The sequence below is a fragment of the Plectropomus leopardus genome, chromosome 15 (assembly GCF_008729295.1).
Source record: "Plectropomus leopardus isolate mb chromosome 15, YSFRI_Pleo_2.0, whole genome shotgun sequence".
NCBI classification, from domain to species: Eukaryota; Metazoa; Chordata; class Actinopteri; order Perciformes; family Serranidae; genus Plectropomus; species Plectropomus leopardus.
In genome coordinates, this window is record NC_056477.1 from 10,285,550 (window position 1) to 10,312,891 (window position 27,342).

Here is a 27,342-nt window from a genome sequence, read left to right on the forward strand (position 1 = left end):
CATCCTGACCAAGATTTATATTGCTCTATATAACTAAGATCTACATGACTTGTTGTTTATTTGGCCCAGACTTAAAAACAATCCTCTTTGCACAGAGAAACAAACAAATACATATTTTGAATTAAAAATTTAGATGAACCCTGGTAAAAATGCTAGTAGCCTATACTACACCACACTTAACTAATAATTGGTATATTTAAAGTGTGTTAAAATGGAACAGCTATTTTTGTACTTACCACACTTTTTTGTACAAAAGCACAAATTTAAGCGTGTTTAGTTTATTTTAGTGTACTAGTGTGGGACTATATAAGTATACAGTACTTAAGTACACTACAAATATACTCCTACATATTCATTTTCAGAAATGCTTACATGTACTTGTTGTGAAATTAAAATACATTTAACAAGTAAAACAACAGCACTATAGCTGCATTTTGAGCATACCAAAAATGTACTAATTGACAATTATTTGTATTAGATGTATAGCATACTCATAATGTTTTTTTTTTTTAACTTAACGTTCATCTAACCAGAGTGTCCTGACCAAGATAGGTAGCAACAGAGGTTACAGAGAATACGGAGCAAAAAAATGAAAATCAAAATATACAACTCCAAAACAAACAATATAAAACATAATAAAAATAACACAAAATAAAGTTACTACAAGCAAGTACTAAAAATATGTTAATATATACTGTAAGTGAACCATAAAAACAAGAAAAATGAAAAAACCAGCTAAGATACACCCTGACACTGGCATGTAGAAGATGACATAGCCTAAAAAGGTCCATCAACAGTGCCCTGAAACGGCCCAGAAGAACCAATGAGTGCAGCTTTTGGTCTTGCTGCAGAGGATTTCACATGTACAGAGCAGCACACATAAAGACTCTCCGGCCAAACTCTGTACGAATCCTACAGACAATACAGGCAAATTCTGTGAACAGAGAGTATAGCCATTTTCAATTTTTTTGCTTAATGTAGACACAAATATGCTGAAAGTAGGCCAAGAACAGCTTTGTAAATAAGAGAATGCCAATGAAAAAGTAAACGTACTAGTAATAGACAATTCATATATTTATGTTAGAATAATAGCAACACACAAACAGGCCTCAGTCAGCTAGGCATTATTCTTTCCCATCTTGGTAATTTCATGCATTCATACTGAGGTTAGAGCAGACAGATGAGTTGTTCTTAGTCACACTGCAGCAGCATCATAAAGTTATATCATCATGTGATTGCTCCTGTTCTCATAACCTCAGGTCAGGAACAGAGCAGAACCAAGTCAGAAGGGAAAAAAAGCAGAAGTAGAGAAAAGCAACGGAGAGGAAGAACACAAAGACGGGACGTAAAAGATGAAAGGACAGGGAGTAGAGTCAGAACAAGGGAGGGATGAAGGGAGCAGATCAGAGGCCGTCAAACTGGTTTTCACACTGAATACACTAAAATTCTTCAGGAACTTTGATGCTTTTTCCCATAGCTGAGGTCCGCTGCCAGGAAGGGTCTTACAGAAAAGATTTAGGCTCCGTAATCCCCTTCTGCCTGAAAAAATTATGTGAAAAAAAGAACAAGGGAGGCACAGTTAACTGTGCTCTACACTGGTGTTGCATTGACATGTCGACCCAGACCAGTTTAAACCAGATATAGTGCATGTAGGGGACAGTGTGTAAGAATATGAGGAAGGGTGGGGGTGGATTATAGATCGGCTTTGATGCACTACTGAAACAATCAGTCGGTGCTGAATTTCACTTGCTTGCGTAAGTTATTCAATACACATATTGACACATTACACATGCATATTCACCATGTAATCTGTTGGACAAATCTATAACTACACAATCAACTCAACACTTCACTACTACAGGAGGATGGCACAGGGCAAATAAGGGCGAGGTTAAAATCTGCTGGAGAAAATAGTTCAGATCTGTGCCCGCTTTGTCAGCAATCCCGATGTTACAATGGTTGTTCTATTACATGAGGGTGGAGACACTGCTGACCTAAATAATTATTAGCCTGTATCTAAGATGACTAAAATCCCAGACTCACCAGTTAATTCACAACTCTGTCCCTTTCTGGAGGTCAGCAATGTCCTTTTTTAAACTTCAGGACCCAGAAGGATGCAGAAAGTATTTGCTGAGTTGGACAAAATGTATTATTTAATGGCACAGCCCTCAGACTTGGTGTGGATGTGCATCAGAAACACATTTTAGTGAAATGCTTTATGTCCAATTGTATGTGTATATGGATTTCTTTAGTGTTTACTTCTTTTTCTTTCATGCATTAAAGGTTGTCGTGTTCATGTTTTTTTTTTTTTATGATATTTTTGTTTGTTATCTGTTTAAAAGTGAACAAAACAAGAAGCCACAGCTGTCAGAAATGAGGCCTCAACTGCTGCAACTTCTGTTGTGCTTTGCACTTTTAATTACATTGATAAAAAGCAACAGTGTGCTGTTGTCTAACATGCTAGCAGAAACTGATGTTGCAGTTGTTTTAAAATGAAGCTGCTGAAATGCTGACGGTGTCCCACAAGGATCAATTCTGGGAACCCTAATAATTACTCTACATAGTGACATTTATAAAATTCCTTCATTAACTCAACACTGTGCTCTCCAACTTCATGTGGAAGATATTATGTTTTACTGACTTTACCACAAATTAGTATCAAGTATAGGCATTAACACAATACAATGTCAGTAAGATTTATCACCATTTAAATTTAAGCCTTGCAAAACAAATCAGCAAATCTTGTTATCCTGTTTTTGTGGTTCATTTGCACCTGCCATGGTAACAGGTCCAGTTGCAATTATAGTGAGATGGGCCTATATCAAACCTGGTAAAGATAAGTTCTTTATGTTCAAAGTAAGATCAAATAATAACAAAATAATTTCTTCCTTTTCTAAACCTAAGAGGAAATGTCAGCATCTCCCTCTCAGCTTTTGCATAAACATGGTGGTATAATGTAACCAAGTAATAATACTTCATTACAATAGTCTTTTTTAGTAGTGCCAGATTTTATATTCTTTTGTCAACTTTCACTTTTACACCAATTAATTTGCAAAATAAAATATATATTTTTACTCCAGTATATTTACACTATGCATTATAGTTAGTTACCTACTATAAAAAGGGGTTAGGATGGGATGGATGAATAAAGAAATGAAAGGTAAAGAAAAACTGGATTTTTAAAAAAATCCTTTAAATTGTAAAAGAAGACCTAAAATGTATTCAAGTGTAATGTAGGCTCCATCTTTAATGTGGTGTGTGCTTCAAAGACAAAAATTCTGACCGCTTGCTTTTTTGTTAACAGAATTTAGTTGTACTTTTACTTTCAGTATATAAGTATATTTAATATCATAAATTACTTTTGATACATAAGTACAGTAAATATAAGATACATTATGACTTTTACTCAAATAATTTTCTGACAGGTGACCTTAACTTCTATCAAAATAACTGTAGTAAGATATCTGTACTTTTACTCAAGTATGGCTCTCAGGTACTACATCGACCACTTTATAAAAGCACGTGCAATCGCACCAGCTTTTTGATATTCCTTTTAATATTTGCCCTGAAACAAGGTTTTGGTCTCTCTTTATGTGTTTATGTTACATCTCAAAAAGTATTATAAATATGATCACTCAATGAGCAAATGGACAAAAATCTTGTAATTAATAACAGACTCCAATCAAAACATATTTATCAATGCTTCTGCCCAAGCCGCATTGTTCCCATTACTCATCCACAGCCCATTAGTAAACACAAATACGCACAAATTCCCAGCAGTTTTACATAAGATGACCTGATACTCTGACATTTTACGTATCTTTTCCTTTTCTCCAGCACTTAACTGACACCTGAGAAGAAGCAGCCTGCTGTTCTTTTCCGTACAAGTCTTGGCAGGTGTAAACACACAGAGCCCACCTGCAGTCTGGATAAATGTCTCCTGCTTTCGGCCATCCAGCTCCATAAAGCTGCAGAGGTCAGAGGCCAGTTTAGCATCCAGCATGGCTGCCCTGAGCCTCCAGTCCAGATTCCTGCTTGGATTAGTTCAGGTTGCTGGCTTCAGCAGCAAGAGAGTGCACTGTGACATGGTAGAAAAACACAAGACTACACTTCAGTTGTATCAGAACACTCAGCAAGTCTTTGGACAAAGATATTCTCATGTCATGGGGTGTATATTTTGATTCTGGTGCGTTTGTGTGAATGAGCTACAGTTACCTGTAGAGACCTAATGGAGTCCTAATGTGCTGCGTAGGCTGTCATCTTTGCCCTGTTCTCCTCCCACCACAGGTTATTGCACACACCTTACAAAGGTTTACCATGTTAAATGATCCGGGAATGATTGATACATGGAAAACACTTCTCCGGTCCTCAGCCAGTTAGAACCGGTTAAAACCATGTCAACAAGGAAATGGGAGTTGCATACTGGCACAGAATCAAGAGTCAATTGAGACGCTGTGTGTAAGAGGCTTATCACATGATGCAGTTGTGTTACAACAGATTAACATCAAAAGAGAACTGATAATATATTGTAGTTGTCTGTCTTGATAGGCCAGTCACTTAAACACTCGTCTCTGGCAAAAGACGGTAGTGAGCTTGTTATCTTGGCCTGAAAAATGCAGAGTAAAATTCACATCAATATGTTATTAATACAGAATCCAAGTATGAAACAAATTTTACATGATATGACTCATATGGAGCAAGTTGTGTTTGTAAAAATTGGAGCATTACATACTAACCAAACAGAAACTGAAAAGCTTCCTCTTTTAAAAGTCTATCCAAACAGTTTCATCTGAGTTTTTCTGCACTACACATAAAAAACATTTCCCACCTTGAGAAGCTGAAAATTGCACTAGCTCTTGTAGTTTTCCTTCAGTTTGATGTTGTTTGGTTCCACTTTTAAAGAAAATTATTATTATTAGCTATAGCCATTTATTCATTGAAAGTTTTTTTCGAGCTCCAGTTTACAACAACAAAGGACTCTGGCTGCAGCTTTAAACCCGTCACTTGCTGCTCACCTGTTCAAAACACATTGGTATGTAATACAATACCAAGTCTACAAAGCCGTTCTGCACAGCAGTTCTTTAGGTTTAATGGTCACATAAACATGTAAACTAGGCCAACATGCTGGTGTTGAGCACCCACAAAATATGCTATATTCTTTTTGTTTTGAAAAATCAGCAAGCAAACATACTTAGTAGTAAACAAAAGAAAAGCTGAGGCAAATGGGAATGTCATTAGGCTTAAAGTTTTTGACAACTTTTGTTCTGATGCTGGTGCTTTAGATGGACAAGTTATTACACTTCATCCTCTGGGGTGCATGAATGTCTGAACCAGCTTCATGGCAATCTAATCAATGTTTTAAACTTTTTACTCCGATTCTAAAATGTTTACCTGATGGTAATACTAGAGGAAAAGTCAGGGGATCACCTGAGGTAAAATGTACTCATCCTTAAGGAACCATAAAATTGTTAGCAAATATTATCTATAATTTCAGTCATACATTACAAGGTCATAAACCATGGTGGTAAGATGACAATAAAGCATTAGATCTTACCAGTGCTGACGGGCAGAGAAGCAGGAGACATCAATTCAATATGAGAAACGCATGGTTTTCCCATTATGCTTCGTGCTTGAGCTTTGATGGTGCAGATTTATTTAAGGAACAAACGTTTTCCCTCAGCTGCTGTATGGGTTTGGTGGGACAAAAAGACACAAAAAGATCAATCCAATTCAGAACCTGTGCACCTGGTAGGATTAGATTAGATTCAGAGCGTGCATGAAATATCCGTCTACTGTCTGGGGAAAAATTATCATGAACAATAGACTGTTATTAGCAACAGTTCTGAAGTCTACAAAGCTTGCTTATCAAGTTTTTACAATTTTCTCACTTTAAAAATGAAAAGCAAATCCATAAAACTGACAATTTAAAAACAGAAGTCATCATCTCAAGAGCTTTAATCATACATAGAAATTTAGTTCAACAGTACCATTCATTTAGAATGTTTTAGCAGTATGTATATTTAGTGTAAAGAGCATTATGTTTTTTTTCCTTTTTCTGATGAGGAATATCCACAAGGATGATAGAAGCTTTCAGAAATACACCAGAGAGAGAGAGAAGAGCAGAGAAGAGACTGAGTACATGACTAAGTTGTAACACCTCAGACTACATTTTTAAACACCTCAAAAGGCGACATTTATCTGTGGTTTATGTACCAGTGTCCATCCTCCTTGATGCTTTTTTTCCTTTTCGTTATAACTGAAGAGCAGCAGAGCCTTGAATGCTTTCAGAAACTAAAATAACTGTGGCGCGAGCTCGATTTGATCAATGCCCTATAATGGAGAGACTCAAAGCAGTCTTCTATGACACCTTTGGTTGACTTATTTGAAGCTGTGTTAAGCCTGGGGTCACGGTGACTTGTTGACACTGCTGCAGAGACAAAGGGGGGGTGGGGTGAGCCAGAGTGGAGTACATTACTGCAATCGAGTGTCATATTATAGGCATGAAAAGAATCGACCACATCCAACTATGAGCTCGTCCATTTCTCTAGCCATACATCCATCCATAGATCCAAACATCCAACCTATTTGAAAACACCACCAAGAAACATACTTTATGTGCTGTTTGTGCTATCTTAGAAGCGCCACAACATCAATTCCAACCAGCTAAAGTCCCAAGCAAAGAAAAAAAACATCATGTACAAGACAGAATGTGGAACAGATAATTGGCCTACAAATCCCAGAAGCGATTATTTTTCAGTCCATCCATTCCTTTTTAAGAGTAGTTAAGCAATGCCACGTGTGGATTTGGCAAACGGCTAGCTTCACCGAGGGTGAGCCGCCGTCTTTCCCCTCTAAAACTTTTGAAGCTGCTTCTTTTGTGGAGTTGGTAAAGAGTACGAAACTTAACTTCCAGAGCTGGTAATGATGGAAGCTGCTGTTGCGGTAGCGTCGTGGCATTCAGTGGGCGCGCTCAGGCGCAAAGACAGAGACTGTGTGTTGCGTTAAGGCTGGGAGGGAGGCTGCTGTGCTGCTGCTGCGTGCTGCGACATAGCTGCCGGGGAGGACATGGACTGGACCATGGGCTGAGCTGGTGGGGGTAGCGGAGGCTGAGCCTGCTGGGCCCCTGAGTGCGTGTTGGGGGAGGGTGGGGGCGTTGGACGTTTGAATTTGTCGGGGCTGGCGCTTCTTCTTGGTGAGGGCCTCTGTTTGAGAGAGAGAAAATAAATGAATAAATAAGTTTCATCTTGTTCAACTTTTAAGCAGTTTGTCATTCAAACATACCTTCTTGATGTATCTGCATAAAAGGAGATGTTTTTTTAAGTTTGTCATAGAGTATAAAACAGAGGTGGTTATAGCAGTTATTTCTGTTCAGTGTTTGCAGGGTTACAAACCAATAAAGGAAAATAAGATGATGAGTGGGGAGGTTACTGTACTTGTCTTAGTCATAGTTCCCTCACTGAGTTATTGGTCATGACCTGACAGCTGTAATTCCAGTAAGAGGAATGAAAAGAGAAAAGAAAAAAAGGGTTTTAGAGAAAAATTAATCTGTCTGAGTTTCTGATCTCCCAGATGGAGTTATTTCCTCGTTTTTCTCCTGGGTGGGCTGAGGGGTGATGGGTAAGATGTGGTCTGTACCATCCACATGCATCAAGAGAAAAGGAGTGGATGTTAAATACCAGAGTGAGAGGAAAAAAGAGATGTGGGTAGGCCTATATAACAGCACAGATCAGTGGGAAGAAAGTTTTAAGTATGGAATGAATAGGCGGCATTTAAAGGGATTAAAGCAGGGGTGTCAAAAATACGGCCCGAAGGGTCCAATCCAGCCCTCTGGGTGGCTTTACAAAGCGTGAAATTTCAAAGAGGTCATTAATACTAGAGCCTGACAGATTTTAAAAAGACTTTTACTTTTTAAAAGTAAAAGTCCCACATTTTTATCTTGAAATGACTAAATAATAAAAAAAATTTTTTTTTAAATCCCTCCTCCACAATTCCTGACAATGACTAAAATATCTGAGTTCAGGACAACTCAAACTACACTCACACTGTAAGTCTGTCAAACCGTAAAATATCTAATGGTTTTACTTAACATCAAATTGGGCTGTATGTGGCCCCCAAACTAAAACGGGTATGACACCCTTGGATTAAAGCATTAATCGTAATTATTTAATCAGAAAATACATTCCTTCAGCTGTTTGAAGATTAATATACCATCATGTTTTAAACTTGTTGTGAGGTGGTCAACTCAATCTGGTCTTGCCTCAAACCTGATCTCCAAAATGTGCCCACATTATGACAGCAAGCCAGTTCCTAATAGGTCACATATCTTGATGTAATAAAAAACAAACATTAGGGACGCACCAATTTATCGTCCAGTATATTCGCCTTGATTACTGCCATCCACTTATTGGCATATAAGATGACATTCGCCTGTTGCAGTTGCCGATCTATTTTCTGTTATGTCACCTTAGTTTTGCACGGGATAAAAAGTAGGGCTCGAGAACAACGAGTCCCCTTGTCCTGGGCAGAATTAAAAAGTTATCTGAGATGAACAGAGATCCTTCGTAGTGCCTTTGGGACAAAAAGACTACAGACGGTTAGGAGACGCACCCTATTTATTCACCCATAATGATACAACAGGAGGAACAAAACCATGTTGAAATCTGCAGGGAAAGTGCTAGTTAATGTTTGCTGTTAGCAGCTGGTGGCTGGAACTGATAAGGGAAGTTGCACTGAATAACATTGGGATGCTTTAAAGCTCCATTTAGTAAAACTGAGTATTAGGCAAAGGTAAATTATAAAGTTACCATGATGGGAATTTTGAATAAATAGTTGTTTTGCAGCAATAAAAAATTGAGAAGAATTATGGTATATCACATATAGCAAAGAGACTGTTGAAGCAGTTAAAAAACAGACAACAAAACATGTTTTAATGTGAAAGAAATATATATTAAAGGTTGTTTTATACATTTGTATGATTGACTTAGTGAATATTCAAAGATAAAGTATTGAAGGGCTGAAAGATTTATTGTTTCCCAAGTACAAACATGGGAATAATTATCAACAAGAACAGAAAAAAAAACTACAAAACATCCGTATCTGCTACTGGCCACATTGCTATCTTAAACATTGGTATCAGTATCTTCCTAAAATTGATAACATTTTAATAAGATGTGAATGAATAAAATATATAAGAAAGTAATTTATGCTAAAACAGTCCAAAGGTCCTACTACATTAGGTCAAGGAAGTAGTCGGAGGAGTCACTTTCAGTTAATAGTCAGGTCACAGTGATCTAACAGTACCAGACTGTCTGTGTTTCTATCAGAATGAGTGATTCAGCGATTTTATAACCTGATAGCGCTGGCACAGCAGGTACAGAAGAGTTGTGCCAAAGAGCACACGTCTTCTACACTCATATTTAATCACGTCTTCAAACTGGCTGAAAACCAACAGAAACCCCTCTGACAACACCAGTTCCTAGAAGTGTTATTATTCCAAAACAGAGTACCAGGTATGTGAACCAAGAACAAAATAATCCAAAACAACTGGTACATCAGCTGTACACTGCAGACAATGTTTGGGTTCATCCACTCATCAAGCTGAACTGCAGTGACAGTTGAGTATCCTCTCCTTTGTGTTTACTGAGAGTCACTACTGAGCAAACAAGGTGGCTGAATTTCATCAGTGCAGGACTTGTGTTTAAGAACAAAAATTGCCTTGAAGAAGCTCTGATCATCATCTGGCGAGCAACTGACCACAACTTACATCCGATAGCCTCTTTGCCACAGTGCATGATCATGACCGCTTGGAAATACAGGTTGTAACTATGTCTTCAGAGGACATTTGATTGGCTTAAATTTTGGATATGTATTATGGCTTTATATTATGCTGTAACCATGTTGCATATACTTTAAGAGGAGGGCACCCAGAAATGTTAATCCAAAACCAAACCCAGTAACACATTCACTCTCATCTTCAGCAGCATTTCGCCTTAAATAATTCAGTCAGAACCACAGGAATAGAATGAAAGTAGAATGGGCATTCCCATTCAAATTAACGCAGCAGGATGGTCTGAATTAGGCGTCGACCGATATTAGTTTTTCAGGGCTGATACCGATACAGATTATTAATAGTTAATGAGACCGATAACCAATATATGAAGCCGAATTTGTAACAAACTCCAACCTGAAACTTTGTAGAAATGCTTTTAGCAAATGTTTAATCAAAACTGAAACATTCAATATCAAATACAACAACATCCCAGCAACTTTTTTTATAAAGTTTTATAAGGTGAAAATTTAAATTAAAAAAATAATAAATAAAAATAGCTTCATGAGGTTGTACAAAGTAAAAGTTCCTCCCATATCGACACTTTCTTTGCACTTCTGAACTAATTAATTTTATTGGCTTACAGCAGGTCATGGCTTCACTGAGGTGAGGTATTTGCAGTAACAGCCAAAGCAGCAGTGGAGTAGAAAAATTATGTTTTCAAATAATCACTCTGTTACTTTTGCAGTATTACAGTAACAGTTATCTCCCTGTTTCATTTGTTGCCTTTATTTTCTTCTGTATTGAAACATGATGACAGTCTGCCTCACATCTAACTCTGGTTTGGTTTATTTCAACCAAACCAGAGTTGGTGACTGCTGAAACTGTGAACTAACTACAAGACAAACAAGACTGGCAGTTTTGGTGAGTTTTTGTTTTGTTTTTGTTGAGCTTGAGTGAAGTGTGTTTTATGATGAGTTAACAAGGCATTAAGCTCACATCAGTCACAATTTGGTCAAATAGAGATGGTGTACAGTTGTATTTTTCTGCTACATTATGATAACAGGTGTAATAGTAGGCCATTTCTCAAACTGGTGAGTGGGACACGCTTTAAGGCCCCACTGATAAATGTAGTCACTATAACAACCAACAATTTTTTTGTACAGTGAACACTTAAATGCCTGCTCTACTCTTCTATTTCTATGGTCAGAGCTTTCTGGTTTCTAAGTTTAGAAAGTCTTGAAATCAAACGAATCTTGATAAGATTTTTTCCTAAAACCATCTAAACTAACAGCAATATGTTGACAATTAATATCAGTAGGAGAAGACAAAACGGGAATAACTACACACACATAATTCAGGTCACACAGACGACCTTATTTGACACAGTTGATGTAGGTGTCAGTGAAACTGAAACAGAAAAACACATTCATTGACTAGAAAACAGGCTTTAAGGGATGATAAGCCTGGTGTAAAATCTTAATAAAAGTATAAAAGATCATCTAATAAAGAAATATACGTGACACAGATAAGGCGTGATTTAGTTATTGCATGTTATTGAAAAGATAAATGCACAGCCGATTGAACTTTGAGACATTTATGGAGCTATGGTATGTTCTGCGAGTATCAATGGCAATTACGTAAGTGTGCACTATATTGTGTGATGTTACAACATCTGTGTGATGTCTGAGCCAGTTTCCTTTAGCAGGTATAATATCTGTGAATGTTCACACCTATACTGGGGGAACGATATGGGACTCCTAACCCTTTTGTACTGTTTATTGATATACATAAAAAGGACAGTAACATGTACAGAGTCCATCTGATGTGGATGTAAACACCTTTACGTTACAGCTTAAAGGTAGCGTTTAACCTCAAAGTCATAGTTTTATTTCAAATCAACAGTGCTGAAGTGCAGAAAAAAAACATAAAAAAATGCAGTGCATGTGCTCTGTTGGAATGTACTTGTTTATTTTGAAATCATCAACACTGCGTGCCAAGTTTGAGTTCATTTTACGAACATAAGATAAACCAATGGTGTCACATGAAATGCTGGGCAGTGTACTGGTTCATCCAGTATAGCAGTGTGATATATTTCATATACCGTCATACCGACCGACGTGTGGCTGGAACACTTGCTGCGACGCTACAAGACAGAGCACACTGTATGATAGTGACCACTGAGAGAGAGCCACGGTGGTGGCAAACTGAACAGTGACTTGAGAGGGGACCCCTATCAACTTTAAACCCTTCTCGCTAAGGGTTAACTTTATAACATAATTAATAACTCAAAACTCTCGCTGTTCTGTTGATCCTTACAATTCAACACTTGACAGCCCAACAATGGCAATTCAGTTTTTAATTAAAAAAAAGTTTAAATCAAAAAATCAAATCCTGTTGCGATCTTAAAATCAAAAGTTGAATCGAATCATGGTTTCAGGGAATAATGTGTGAACTCCTGACAGTGGAATATGCCACTATAAATCCTTATAAAAGGGGAGAAAAACACTGTAATATATCTTTAACAAAACAGAATCTTTGAAAATACTGTGATACAAATTTTAGGTCATACCGCCCAGTCTAGTAACAAGTCACTCAGTAAATGTGGTGCAAAGATAATATTGGCACGGGCTAAGAGCTTAACTTTCCTTCTTTGTGATTAAATATAACTTGTTATCATTATATGTATTTCTAGTAAGCTTTTTGCTTTACATTCCTAGTAAAACGGGAGCTATTCTGCAATATGCATATTTTTTTAATGTAAAAATGATTCATACTGATTACTTAATGAAGCAATTAGAAACTTAATTGGATTTCCAAACTCACTGAACTAAATGGTTGAGTCCCTGGGTTGCAAACTCCAGACAACTACAACAAATCTGAGTAAAACTTTAAAGCGAACCCCCCTGAGATCCTTTCAGCACTCACGATTTTCCAGACGTCTGCTTTCGGATGTGTGTGTGGATGTTACTTACCGCTACTGCGTGAGAGGAGCTTCCGTGGACGTGCAGGGCGGGGGTGTTGTAGTGGGAGATGGCAGCTCTGGACAGTGTAGCTGGAGGAGTGAAGCCAACTGTGTGGCTGCCATATGAGAGACCTGTGACAGGGACAGGAAGACAAACATAAAGATTAAGTTGCAAAACTGCACATTCTTTTGTTTCACGCCATTACATTAAACGATAAATTCAGCTCTGGTTGTTGATGATGAAGTGCTGCTGTTTCACAACTTAACACCAGTTCTAGGATTACTCAAGACCTGTACTGACAAGTGAATGCAATTTGCACCTTGCTGACAGAACAGGAAAACCACAGCGCTCACGTGCCAGAGCGCTGTCTTATCACTGTGCAAACATTTAGACTGTGATCTGATATCCTACTGAATCACACCAAACATAAAAAAGCCAACCTTGAATGTCCCGTTTGCCCTCTGCATTAAGACTCTGGTATTCATGGACATCTAGGATTAAGCTTAAAAGGATAGCTCACCCCAAAATCAAAAATACACATTTTTCTTCTTAATTGCACTGCTTTTTATCAGTCAAGATCATTTTGGTGTGGGTTTCAGAGTGCTGAAGATATCAGCAGTAGAAATGTCTGCCTTTGCTCAAATATAATAGAACTTGATGGCACTCGGCCTGTGGAGCTCGAAATGCTAATAAATAAATTAATTAAAAAGAGACATTTGAAAGACTTAGCAGCAATGTCTCTTTCCAGAAATCATGACAGAGTTACTGCAAACATTTAGGCTGTGATCCAATATCACGATGAACACAACAAACAAGTCATGCTTGTCGTCCTCACCGATTTTGATCTTTTCATCCTTCACAGTTGACTTCATGTTGAAAGCACACGACTCCAAGATGTTCTTAGCAGACACCTTGTCTCCACGTGCAGCTCAGTCGTGGAGAACACGGTTAATGTTCACATCTGTCATAAGGACGAGCCTCTTGTGCATGATTTGATGTACAGTTAACTCTGCGCAGTGATACGGTTGGCGGGATATTTAGGTAGAGAGAAAAAAGTTTATGATTTCTGGAAAAAAATATTGCTGTTCAGTTTTTGCAATGTAGTTTGTGGTGTTTTGTGCACCATTTCCTTGAATATCAGAGTCTTAATGCAGAGGACAAACAAGACATTCCAGGTCAGCTCGATCATGTTGTGGTTCAGCGTGACATCAGATCACAGCCTAAATGTCTGTAGTTACTGGGTCATGATTTCTGGAAAGAGACAATTTATAATGTATTTTTTGGTGCTTTGAGCACCACAAGCCTAGTGTCACAAGCTCCATTTTATTCGAGAGAAAGCATCTCTGTGGCCGACATCTCCAGTACTCCCCAACTCACACCTAAACAATCAAGACTGATAAAAAGCACTAAAGGTAAGAGGAAAAATTCGTATTTTTGATTTTGGGGTAGAATGTCAACTTTAATACTAGTAAAGCAGAAAAGATTTGAGTTTTGGTTTACAAGAAATGCCAAACGTTTTTACTTTCCTGATATATTCTTATTCTCACACAATGACTTAATATTAACCCACTTTAGCACCATTTTGCTAATAACTTCAAACAATTAATTTTTAACTGTAGTGAAATATAAACACCAGCAGTAATATTATTCCTTCTGAATCTTTTTTTTTTTCAAGTGACTCAAAAACAAACTGATAAGCCTTTTTTGTTATTTGGTTTTGTGCTAAAAAAATTCAGCAGTTCAATACTGAATTGTTATTCACAATCGCTTTCTTTCACGAATCTTAATCAGAAAAATGAATTTGGCAGGCAAGCCTTTGTTGTGCAAGCATGATTTTATGATTCTCTGACTTCCAAAAAAAACAAGGGTTGCGGATGCTTTCAGGCATATCGTGGAAGAAAGCAAGTATTGGATTAGATTGTGCGGAGAATGAGGGAAAACATTTTTTAAATCACTGCCATTTACAATGGGGATTTATTTATGGTTTCACTGACCTTTAGAAGACTTTAACTTGTCAATGGATGTTTGTGCCAGATTTGTTACTAGATATGATAGATTTCAATGTTAAGCAGATAAATCATATCAAAGGAGTTTTTTATTGTCATGTTGGCCATTTTCTTTAATGCAATATAACTTGTTGACTGCTTAAGTTCCTGGACAGTGGCCACCTTGGATGCACCTACCAGGAGATATGGGTCGGCTGGAGCTGGGGGAGGGGGTGTAGGGGATGGGGCTGGACACAGTCCTCGCTCGCAAGCCCTGTGCAGACATCTCGTTGAAGTACCTGAGAGGATGAGATGGACATTTTATGTGTTTATATACATTTTATATTTTGCAGATTTTAAGTGCAAAAAGCAACCAACTTTCACACTTCACAGAGTTAGTTAGTAAAAAAAAACATTAGGGGTGGGTGGATCGATATATTGATGCAATTAACAACCCAACATCACTGATGCAAAGTGACAAAACTGATGCCTATTGTCAAGATGTGGCTTTATTTTTTAAGTATCCATGACACATTTTTCTGACCATTTATTGCCTTCTTCCTAAACATTTAAACTGTGCTAGCAGTGCAGCACCAGCCAGATAATGGCCAGCAAACAAGTTACTGATATTGTCTCATGTTGATCAAAGGCCCCCGAACTGAATCAAAATATCGTTACAGACTGTGTGGTATCAAAAATTGAATTGTGTCCAAAGAATCATTATATAAATGTATCGTAATGAAACTTGTGATTTACAGCCTTAGTTTAGATAAATTCATTTATTCTCTTAAACATGAGTGTTTCATTTTTGCGCATTTCTTTATTTATCCTGATTTTATTTTATTGTAAGTAAGATTTATTGTTGGCTATTATTGTTGGATTTTAAAAACCGACGACACCGTTTTAAAACAGATTAAGAATACAAAGGGGCAACAAGATGCAATTAGGGTAGCAGCATTTTTCCAGTTGAAATGCTTCAGTTGCATCTGGTTGCTATGATACAGTAACAGCACAAAATCAAAACTGTCGGCACAAGGTAGAGTACATGCTCCGGATGAAGGGAAGGCTGAAGAATGCAGAGGGAGATGACAGACATGCCCACGTCTGTGTGGGTTTAGTTTTAATTTCTCTTCCACTGTTGCTGTTGTTCAGCTATGACAGTTGGTCTTTGTGGTATTTATCCCGCTCCTCCTCCACTGTGATTTGATGGCTGGGTAAAAAGTGACGAGCGGCTGTAGTGTGAATATTTTTCAACTTTTGATGACCAGAAAAACAGCAAGTGTGCAGCAGAATAGACACTGTGTTTCCTCGCACTCTTGGCATTTGTGGCATAGTGTAAATACACAGTGCTCCCATGAAATACAGAAAAAACATGAACACAGTGATGTGGTGGTTGGCTTGTCTATAGCGCAGTATTACTACAGTATTATAATATTGCCATTATCCAGCTGCCAAAGTGATTATTTATGTTTTACACTCATACCACTGCTGAAAGTGACAACACAAAAAAGTTGCAAGCTGATTTAAGTCTTGAGGAAAAAAAGAACACACCTTTAGAAAGTTAATGTAAATATACTCAAATATGATTTCTTTAAAATGATTCTATTGATGCTTTATCAAGATTATTTTTGGGGGCTTTTATGCCTTTAATGTATAGGAAAGACTTGCAGCAAAGGTCGAGGCCGGAATTGAACCTGTGGCCGTTGCAGCGAAGACACAACCTCTTTATACGGGGCGCCTGATCGAGCCACTGAGCTGCCAAACGCCCCTCTATTGATACTTTATGATAATTTTTTTTTAAATAATTAAATTATGGCAAGTAAGCAAGACAGAATGTCTTTTGTGTATTATATTAAATAGTATGGCACCTTTTAAAAGCTACAAAATTACAAGGCACTTAAAAAAACAAGGGTGCAAATGATGTAAAATCTTTATCGACTGATATAAAAAGCACACTGGGAAAATAAAGCAATAAAGTCAGTGCAATAGCCAATATAAAAAGATAACGAAGAGATGTTTACTACACTGAGCCCTGTTAGATGATCTCAAACTCAGGGACAAGGAGCAGTGTTTGAGTGGTTTTGTGATTGTCTGTTAAGCCTTAAAGCCATCATAACAAACTCACAGTCCTGCCTTTACTTCACAGTGGACTGGGGAACCATCTGGGTACCACTTGGGTGCCTGAGCTGATAAGGTAATCGCTGCCAGTAGAAAACAGGGATCAAAGATAGGGGTCCAGCTATGTTCGCTCATAGAAAGAAGGCAGTCTTTTAGATTAAGTGGTCCTGATAGTTTGGCGTCTTTTCAGTTACATCATGGTCACACAAATCTGGCAAAATGAAACTGAGGCCACTGCTAATTATTTTGATGTCTGCCGGTATCAGCACTGGTGTCTGAAGCAAACTTGGCAGCTACGGTCTGAATCAAAATTGGAGGAGCATTTGCTGTGTGCTAAGCTGTCTCCTTCATCTTTTCCTCTAGTGTTGCTTTATCTTTTTTTCTTGCAAGTTCAAGCACTTTTCATCCAATCAGCAGCATGTTACAAGTGGAGAAAAATGCCTCTCCAGTTTACAACCCATGTCATTTACTTGATTTGACATGTGATTTTGCATCCCTGTGTGTCCAATCATATGCCCCATCCTGTACCTCTCATCGTCCATCTCCAGACTGGATTCACTCTCTGACAGTTGTCTGCACAGCGCCTCCCTGCGCTCCATTTCTCTCTGAAGCTTTCTCTGCAGTCGGATGTTCTCCTCCCTCATGTGTCGCTCCTCCTCGATGTACTGGGCACGCTTCTCTGTGTCTGGGAGGGGACGCACAGAACAGATTACATCAGCTAAGGTATTGTCAAGAGCACATCCTGGCCACTGCATATCAACATGAACAACAACTGCATTAATAATTTATTTATAATAAATAATAAGGCCTTTATCAAAGAACTGTACCTATAAAATGTAATCCCATGCAAAGACCATTTTCTTTCAAAATTCTGTTCAAAAAAGGACAGTGGGGGGGGGGTCAATGTTGATCTCTACAAAGAGTGGATTATATTATCAGCGATGTTCTAAAATTTTTAGTGGCAATACTGCCTGAATACTTCACTCACCTTCTCAGAACATGTATTAAAGGTTGGAGTGAGAGCTCCCTCTAGTGGCTAGAAGATTGCAAAGACAAAATAATACTGGGAGACACACCCAGGGATGTGTCCAGACTGATCTCCACTAATTTATTTCTCTAAGATAAATCAAGCTGAATCAACACTCTACAGCAACACACTATAGCAGAAACGTCTTAACTTTTGCTGATTTTCCAGTTGTTCTGCAAGATGCTTCAGCTGTTTTTTCCAGCATGCCCTGTGTGCATCAGTCGAACACATTTCAATGTGCAAACCCTGCTGATAATGCGGTGACTCTACAGTAACTACATTACAGTAAGGGTGAGAGTTTATTAAAGAAGGTCAGTGACACGAAGACAGATACTGGAAGGAGATGTTTGCCGTTATTGTGTATGTGGTTATGTACATTGTGTTTACAAGCTTGCAGAGACCAAATTAAACATAACTGCCAAGAGGTAAGGAGGCTGCACATTTGTAAAGGCTGTTCATAGCTGCCTGCCGTGATCAACAAAAAACACAATCAGCACGAAAAAATAAAATAAAATAAATCAGAAAGCAATGCTGATCACTTGTTATTTTAATTGCTGGATAATTTTGTGACCTGTTTCTGGTCAATTAAATTTCACTGATGCTCCCTAAAATCATAAACCAAGTTATAACATCACCAGAAACCAGATGTGTTTCTGAACCGATTTTCTTGCCATTCAGTAATTCCCTTGTCTGAACAACATGGCTGACATCTAAAAAAACATTCAAATTATTTCTAAATTAATTTCAGAACTTTCTGGCAGAATCTTTTGATTTTTAAAAAAGTATGAAAATCTACTTTTCCTGAAAATTCTATGACTGGCCATTAAATCACAGAGAATATTTGGAGGTCGTAATGGTCCAAGTATTTTATTTATTTAAATATGGGAGCTTTTAGCATTTCAGAGGGCAGCTCTTATTAAAGTCTCAGATGTTGGAGTGCTCTTGAATGCACCAACAAGCTAACATTTCACACCAGTCCTCAAAGGCGTCCTTGACTGCATCAAGGACACTTCTTAAAATGGTACCTGCTTGCATTTCCATGCAGTATTAATGTATGGAATATATATAGAGCACACAAGAGCTGGTAAGGCACATTATCTGTGTCTCTGGTTTCTGGGTCACAACTTTGTGCAGATGGACTGGGGGTCTAGCTTGCTATGTTAGTAACAGTCTATCTTCATGTTGCATAATCAATAGATGGACTTTTAACTAAATAAATAAACCCCTTTGGCCTCGGCTGAGATGCTCTGGTGTACTGGGTACCCCTTTTAAAAGGAAAAAAAGGGGGAAATGGTAGTTTAAGACCAACACTGACTTTCTTCAAAGTTTGCTGTTAACCACTGTGCAGCTCCACTTCCTCATATACCCTGAAGTGTCTTCAAATGTAATGTGACCAGTGAATAAGGACGTAAACTATGTCAGACAAGGCCAGAACGTATCCTGTTCTTTTCGGTCTATTGAAACCAACCCATGCCATGGTGTAGGGTGAACTGACCCCGCTGCAGCTTATCAGAAGATCAGTTTTAACGATCACATCCTGAATCAACACTCGAGGACATCTGCCCCTTCAGAGCCAACACTCCCTTGGATCATGTGACAAGTTGAGAGGCCACTTACGCTGCAGCTCGGTGGTGCGGAGGCTCTTCTTGAGCCTCTCCACCTCATTCTTCAGGAAACGGATATGCCGCATCATGTTCTCTGGTGAGTCTATCTCCATGGAAACATCTCTTGGGGATGGAGGAGCTGATACAGGCTGGTCCAACTTCTCCTGAAGGATTCTAATTTAGAAAACAAAAAAAAAAGCACGAATTACACTTCATTAACAGATATGATGGGCATGAAGAAAAGCTTTTCAAGATAAATATCAATTTAAGATCCTCTAGCTTCTTAGTAAGACTTGATAAAAGCCTATTGGATAATATAAAATACTTAATTCTCAAAAATGAAAAATCTTTTCAACCTTTCCACATCTGATGCATCAAAGAGATTGAAAGTGGCTCTGATTTGAAATAAATGACAAATCACATAATCAGACCCGTTAGGAGGTAATTATTCAGCTTATTGTAATGTACTCTTTTATAAAACATTACCCTGAAAATGTGTAATCAAAAAATCTAAAAGCTACTGTTAGTCAGTCATTAGTGATTTTACTCTGCATCATAAGTGAAGCTGAGTCACTTGTTTAATAGTTGGAGGGCATGCACTTTTTGTGTGCCTGTAAATGTGCGGGTGTATCACGCTGTATTGCCGCCTCGCCATTCTGTATGTAACGTCCAGTGGCGGAAAGGAGGACAGAGTGGTCTCGCCTCTGAACTGGTAACGGACGCAGTAACAACGCTGTAACAAGGTCTGTGTAAGCCATAAAGCCGGAATGACGTGAACATGGGTATGATGTTTGGATTACATATTATATTGGCAACCACACCGCGGGAGATTAAATAAAGCAGCTTTTGGTAATTACCGACTAATTCAAACAAGAACAGTGGGCGTAAATGTCCACAAATTTGGAAAACAATGAGATGTGGGAGCTCCTTATCCTCCGAGCAGAGGATGAGATCAGCCACCATATTACAGTGAAGGTAAATGATCGTGATTGACAAGTTGTACCTTTGTTGTTTTTTAGAAAGTTCTGCCAACACATATATTATATGTCAAGCTAAAGCCCGATGCTGTTGTGTTACAAGTCATGCTCGTCATGCTTATTTTGATTGCCGGGATGCTGTGTATCATCACACACTGGAGTGGAATGATGCCGCCGTTGTTTGGTTATGAGTAAAATTGCAAGGTGGGTATAAAGAAGGGACTCGCTGCCCTGTAGCACAACGTTTGTAAAAGCAGCTATTGTTTCACAATGTGAATAAAAGGGCAATATCAACGTTTGCTACATTTTATGCTCCGTTTTATATCAAAGCCCACAAAATAAGTAATACAAACATTAAGAAAGTACGTGTTATGTAAGAAGTTTCAATATTCGTCACGTTAAAATTCTTATTTATAACCAGTGCTGAAACATCAGCCATTTTATAGATCAGTTTATCAACAGATGATCCCCTACTGAAAGATGAAAGACACGAGATGCTGCTGAAAACAAGCTTTGACTCCAGGCAGATTTTAAAACGTCCATCGTTTCTAGATTCTCAAACGGTTAACACATAATATGATCGTTCCCCACCTTTTCTCAGCCTCCAGTTTGTCCATGCGTTTCCACAGTCTGTTGACCAGGGCTTCTTGTTCCTGCTCTAATGTGTTCTCAAGGTCGATCTTCTCCCGCCTCAACTGGAGAATAAAAAGAAAGCAGAGAGTGACGTTTAGAGACAGAAAAACCTTGATGCTGAAAGGAATTCACAGGACTGCACACAAATATACTGTACTGCAAAACCAAGGTCTCTGTCCAGATAAGCTTCTCTTTTACAGAGGTACAGTCTCTGCACGGGCATGTGATACAGCCACAGTGTTGGCAAAACGACAACGCAGAACAGTCAATAAAGATTCAAACTGATATACAGCTATTCTAAAGCAAAATAAGCTGCTTGTTAGTGTTTTTGTGGTGAAATTAAGTCCTTTTTTGGTTGACATTCATTTAATTACACCTCGGAGGGCAAAATTACACAAGCATCACTCTGAGATATTCATGAGTGAGCAACAACAATGAATGCATGCATGCACATCTCCAAAAAAATCCTGTCATCCAAGTATGGAAAAATTATGGCTTCTGCACAAACAGGTTTAACTCAGCCACAAACCAAAATGTTCTTTCCAGCAAACATTCAGTGGGAAGAATTAAGGATGGTGAAATGTGGGCATCTCAGACTACGTCAGCACAAGTTTACAGACATGTTGTTCAACACTGCATGCTTTGAAAGTCTTCTCTACGACAATAAGCATACCTGTTCCAGGGTGAGCTGCTTTGAGATGGTTTCATTCTCCATCTTTTTGATCTTTTTCATTAGCTTGTTAACCTGGAACTCCTGCTCCTGCTCCAAGTGCTGCTCCAACTCGGCCTTCTCATGCTGGAGCTGGGATGGAAAAGGGGGAAGACAGTGCACAACAGAGAAGAGGAGGTGGATGGAACAAGAGAGATGAGAAAGAAGGGAGAGGGGAAAAAGCACAAGAAGACTTGCGATGAGTCACACAAAAAGTATTCGATGACCACAGTGCCCAAACACACGGGTGTCAGATCATCACATAACAAAACAGGAAGCCTATGTTACAATTCTACCAATCATGGTTAAACTTCCCGGAGGGATAAACAGCGTAAAATAATGATTTGGCAACCAAAGTAACCACCTTTGGCAGCTCACCAATACAAAGGGTGCGGCTCAGTACTGATTCAAAATGGGACGGCTGCTTGATGAATTATATAAGCGATTACTCATTACAGGGAAAGGGATGTAAATTCATTCATTGGAAAATGCTGGAGATGGAAAAATAACCATTTCCATTATGCTGCTAACAGAAACAACTAGAACACCTCAAAACAAGGCAGTTTGTTTTAACTTACAATGACTGCATTCATACAGAGAGCGCTCTGTAGTATCCTGGCTCAAAGATCAGGCCTGCAAGTTTTGCCACACCCAGTGCAGCCATTTTTCATCCAATTAACTCACCAACAATTTTGGAATTGTTTTCATAATGTGCCTCCATTTAGCCAAAACAACTACCAGCTACAGTATAACAGGCCTCCACCCCAATGTACTGTGCCGTGAGCAGCAACTATAACAAAATCTGTGGGAAAATATATCTGTTCTTTTTCAGGCTACGGACACCTTGCAGAGATATTTCATCCCACTTGGGTTCTTCTGTCCTTCATGCAGATGCTGTTTGTAAGCAATATTAGAACAGGGGCAGTGTGTGTGTGTGTGTGTGTGCGTGCGTGCGTGCGTGTACAAAATGTACATTACAGTAATTGTGTGAAGGTCTTCCCTTTATTGTCGCATCCATTAGGGGAAAATACTTTGAAACATTTGATCAGCTTCCTCTCTAAAAAGAAAAGCCTATACTGGCACATTAGAAGATATCAGAAAGGGGGATGCAAATTGCATTGTACATCAAGTTGACAGTGTATAGGTTATAAAATGTGTTGAAAGGGGGGTATTGATTTAAATACCTGCTGAGGCACTTACTTCATATGACTACTTAACTTTAGACGAAAATAAAAAGTCCATCATCAAAAGTAATGGTGGGGAAAACGCAGGTCAGACAAAACTGTTTACAAAAGTGCTTCTGCACAGGAGCATTTACGTCACTCGGTAAAATAAATGACCACATTTGCTCAATTCTCCCCCTCTCATCCCAAGATTATAACACAAGTATGTGTACAGTATATATACATATACACACCCACTACGAGCCATTTGTCAGCACCAACGTGACGGGGCAGAGAAACACAGGTCTGTTTCATGTTAAATGAGAAGGCAAGATAACAAAAGCCCAAACAAGTCCATCTGTATGACCTTAAGCAGGGGCCGTGCAGGCATTTGCATGTGTCCCTTCCAGACTCCCACTTCTTTACACATCAACAAACCATTAGTCAGCCTACAGCTAGCCATTGAAAGCGTGAGAGCGTGAGTGTGTGTGTGCATGCTGTGCGCTCTGCAGTTGGGAAAATCAGATGTGGAAAACAGACCGAACCAAATAACCGACTGACGAGAGAAGAGTAATTTGAGAGTCATTTAGAGTAGCTAGCAGCCGCAGTGAAGTCATCTTGAGCCTTTCCAGGCTTCAGGCAAGTAGCAATACGGTTGATGATAATGCAATAGCTGCTGCACACTCATACATCGTGTGTGTACACACCCACCTAGCGAGCTCAAGCGGAACACACTTGACAATCGTGCAGACAAAGCTTTGCATAATTGAGGATTAAGAATATATCTCTGTACCACAGTCATATTTGTATAAGTCATAAAGTAAGAGAGGGTGAAAGTTCAAACTGATTTTAGGTTATTCTTCATGTTATAAACAACTCCAACTAGTGTGTTAAGCCTCCTACAAACTGTGCGATTTTAGCAATCTTATAAGTTTAACGCAAGCTACACTGTGCGATGAGGATCTAAGAAAAGTGGATACAATGTAAAGTTTGATGTATGCAGACTGTACGATGACAACGCCTACTGAATTGCAAGCTACGATGTATGTCAACTGACGTCAATATGCAAGAACAAAACATTTTCAGTGTGCATCATCCATCTATGCCGCGGTAGAGGTAAGAGAAAAGTGAAAACAAAGATGAAGTGAGCCCTTCCTATAGTGGCATCTATGTGTGTTGAAAACAGTCAGAAGAAGAGGAGGAGGTGGAGGAGGAGAATGTGGCTGGGGAAAAGAAAACTCGGCATGACAATTTTGCAACGAGAGTTTAAAGTTTGCATTTAGCAGAGTCATGCTTAGCAGTGCGTCATTTCATGCTGCATTTCTATCGGTTGGTTAGTAGACGTAGGTCGTAACAGCAGTCACACAGTGAGACGGTCATCCCAGATTTCTTACACTGTCAGAATTTTATCCCCGGCTGTCTTTTTTTGCAACACTGTGACAACAGCTATTCTTGAACCTCTCTTACTGTACAACATAGGACCACTGTTTTAGAGCCACAGCAAAAGATATTACAACGTTTCGTTCAGGTTGGTCATCTTTCATTTATCGCACAGTGTATACCAAGCTTTAAGAGTGTTTATTTTCATATTTAGTTCTCACTCACTTGCATGAGTTTCCTTGACAGCTCATTGGTGAGAAATTCCTCCTCTTTCTCATAGTTGACTGCCAAGGTCTCCTTCTCCTTCTGGAGGGCCTGGATCTTCTTGAACAAGGTGTTGCTGATAAATTCTTCCTCCTGCTCTGCTCTTGCTTGCTGCAGGACAGAAACAAATGAGAAACAGTGGCAGGGGCAAACATAAGTGAAGTAAATCTCACACATAAATTGTTGGATGTCCACATCTTATCCTGATTAAATTGACCAACATCCAATCATGCATATACTGCAAACATACGCACCAATCAACAAAAAATATACTGCAGTGGATGCCTGCCAGCCAAAGAGGAAGCAGAATTTTCCCTAATGACTCAAGAGGTATTGCGGTAATGGGTGACTGACAGTGAAGGGGAGAGTGAAACATGGAGGCACTAAAGAAATGTATTGGGACAGCTACAACAGCTAGCATTACAGTGTGGTGATACGTCTGTCCTTGTTAACTGTAGTCTCAAATTCTTCACTGTCCTCAAAGCTAAATTCTATTTGCAAGCTGGTAGATTTTGTCAGTTGCTCGGGAACAATAGGGGGACAATAGAGAGAAAACAACTAGTCAAGCCCCACACACACATACAGAGGGTGAACAGGCTGCACTGGGGCTGACTTTGCCAACATATGAGCCTGGCATTTAGCTAGCTCGCTAAGTTTGGCCTACATACTTCCCGTCTATCCAACAGATCGGTTACACATTTTTATGAAGCTGAGGCTGATTAACCGAGCATGAAACCATGACGCATCGGTCCATGCCAGTGCTGCTGCTGGGCTATTTATTTCCACCCAGTTATCGTACCCTCGTTGGGCATAACGTGGTGACAGTGTTTAGCAGTGAGTTGCCACCGTACATAAACCCCGTAACTTGCATCGTGAGGTGCCCACATTAATTGTAACGCATTTTAACGTGCCCGTTGGGCTAACGTTAGCCAAGATTAGCAACGCAAAACAAAACAAAGCAAACTAACGTTGGCTGTGCCTATCAGACGTTAGCCTGCTGGCTAAGTTAGCAACTAGATAATGTTAGTAGAGCTAGCAAAATACCAGACTGTTGTGATCAAATAGATCTAACACTGCTGCGTAACACATTAAATGTTTCACATCGACTATTTAGCAGTAAACAAACAACACCAGCGATAGCCAACTTACTGACAAACGCAACATAATAAGGATAGCATCTAGCTAGCTAGGTGGCTAGTTAGCTAGCTAACGTTACTCACAATGGTGACGCTAGCTTTGCGGAGGTCCCGATTCTCCTCCTGCAGGGCTTTGCACTTGAGTTTGAACGTCTCCAGCTCAATTTTAAGAACTTTATTCTCTTGTTGTAAGGAGGCCAAGCGGTTCGTCAGCTCCTCCAAGCGAAACTGTGAAATGACTATGCTCGGTTTGCCCGAATTTGAAGCGGAGGACGACATCGGGGTGGCCGAGCTGCTCCCAGCTCCGTCAGTGTCGCTCTCGCTTGCGCTGTCGGCCATGGCTGTGCGACAGTGTGGAGCAGGGAAGAGGACGGCAGCTGCAGCGTTTGAGGAGCGCAGACAGCAGAATAATGGTACACCGTGTGACCTTGCTCACGCGTGTCGACGTAGCGCCACCACCAGGATGTCTCCAGTACCACACGATGCAACCCTGAGAAATGAAACTGGAACCTTTGACACATCTTTATCAACCGAGCAGAGCTGGCAACTTTGACCCGCAATGAATGGTAATAGTCTTGTAAGTATGGTTTGTATCATGGACTGTCTGGTACAGCTGTCTTTGAGAAGGTCAAAAATGAAATGCTGAATACTCCTAAATAGTAGTATACATTTGTGTTAAATCAAAGCACAGGCTCCCAGTGGTGCTGCACTAAATTCTGGGCCCCATGTGTAAGCAGTCTCAATGGCCCCCCTGCCCCTCCTGTCTTGATCAATGCCTTTCTCCTGTGGCCTACTTTTTGTTTTATTTATTTTATTTTATTATTATTTTTTACAAAGTGAGATTGCTTTTTTTCTTTGTTTGGAACCCCAATTTCCTTTTTTTGGTGAGAGACATGACAGTGTAGTCTACACTGGTGCAGCACAAGGATCTGTATACATGCTGCATCTTTTGCACACTCCATTATTTTGTATTCAATGAAGATGCACCCCAGGCGCATTCACTGGCCACAATGTTGCTGTTGCAACATTCATAGGTTCCCATGCGCCTTTTTTTTCAAAGAGCAACGGCCGCACCCTGAGATGAACAGAGTTCAACTTTTGGAACGCAGCAGCACACACCTTAAGTCATGCTGCCATTGTTTGATTCTGTGTAAAAATGCAGGAGGAGGAGGAGGCATAAAGAATGGACTTTGTAGTGGCCCTATAGTGCAATCTCTTTGTAAAAAGAGCTACTCACACTGCAAAAACTGCCGATCTAACCAAGTGTAATAATCTTATATTTAGATTAAAAAATCTAGTTAGTCTTGTTTTAAGTATAAATGGATTATCTAGTGCTGACTAGGAAAGATCATTTGACTTAATTCAAGTAAATATCACTTGCCTGGTCTTGTTAAGCATCTTTGTCTTTTTCTGAGTTATTTTTAACTAGATACAGGAGACAAGTCTGGAAACATCCACTTCAGGTCTATAGAAACCTTATTTTAAGCACTAGTATGTCCAACTAGGCTTAAATAAATTGCTTGAAATTAGTGCTTTTGATCTTATTTCAAGATTTTATGGGCTATAATGAGAGTCACGCAGTTTTACTGGTTTTAAGACATCTTAACAAGCAAA

At 39.1% G+C, this 27,342-nt stretch overlaps 1 protein-coding gene across 1 annotated transcript; it reads right to left on the bottom strand.

The window, feature by feature from the left end:
• Window positions 1–5,937: 5,937 nt before the first annotated feature.
• LOC121954260 (coiled-coil domain-containing protein 6-like) lies at window positions 5,938–26,142 on the bottom strand. Its single transcript, XM_042501631.1, has 9 exons — window positions 25,813–26,142; window positions 24,554–24,703; window positions 21,750–21,878; window positions 21,035–21,138; window positions 19,480–19,640; window positions 17,364–17,520; window positions 14,916–15,016; window positions 12,742–12,863; window positions 5,938–7,202 (listed from the first exon to the last, which is right to left on the bottom strand). Exons 1-9 carry the CDS (start codon window positions 26,065–26,067, stop codon window positions 7,002–7,004), a joined length of 1,380 nt encoding a protein of 459 aa, XP_042357565.1. The 5' UTR covers window positions 26,068–26,142; the 3' UTR covers window positions 5,938–7,001.
• Between the last annotated feature and the right edge of the window lie 1,200 nt (window positions 26,143–27,342).

What these genes read in the sequence shown, in the direction of transcription:
- LOC121954260 (XM_042501631.1), bottom strand. Translation starts at nt 26,067, where the DNA reads ATGGCCGACAGCGCAAGCGAGAGCGACACTGACGGAGCTGGGAGCAGC. An exon ending in TGTCAAGGAAACTCATGCAA is followed by an intron (nt 21,879 to 24,553) that starts GTGAGTGAGAAC and finishes TTTCCATCCCAG; the next exon opens with CTCCAGCATGAGAAGGCCGA. An exon ending in GCTCCTCTCACGCAGTAGCG is followed by an intron (nt 7,203 to 12,741) that starts GTAAGTAACATC and finishes TCTCTCAAACAG; the next exon opens with AGGCCCTCACCAAGAAGAAG.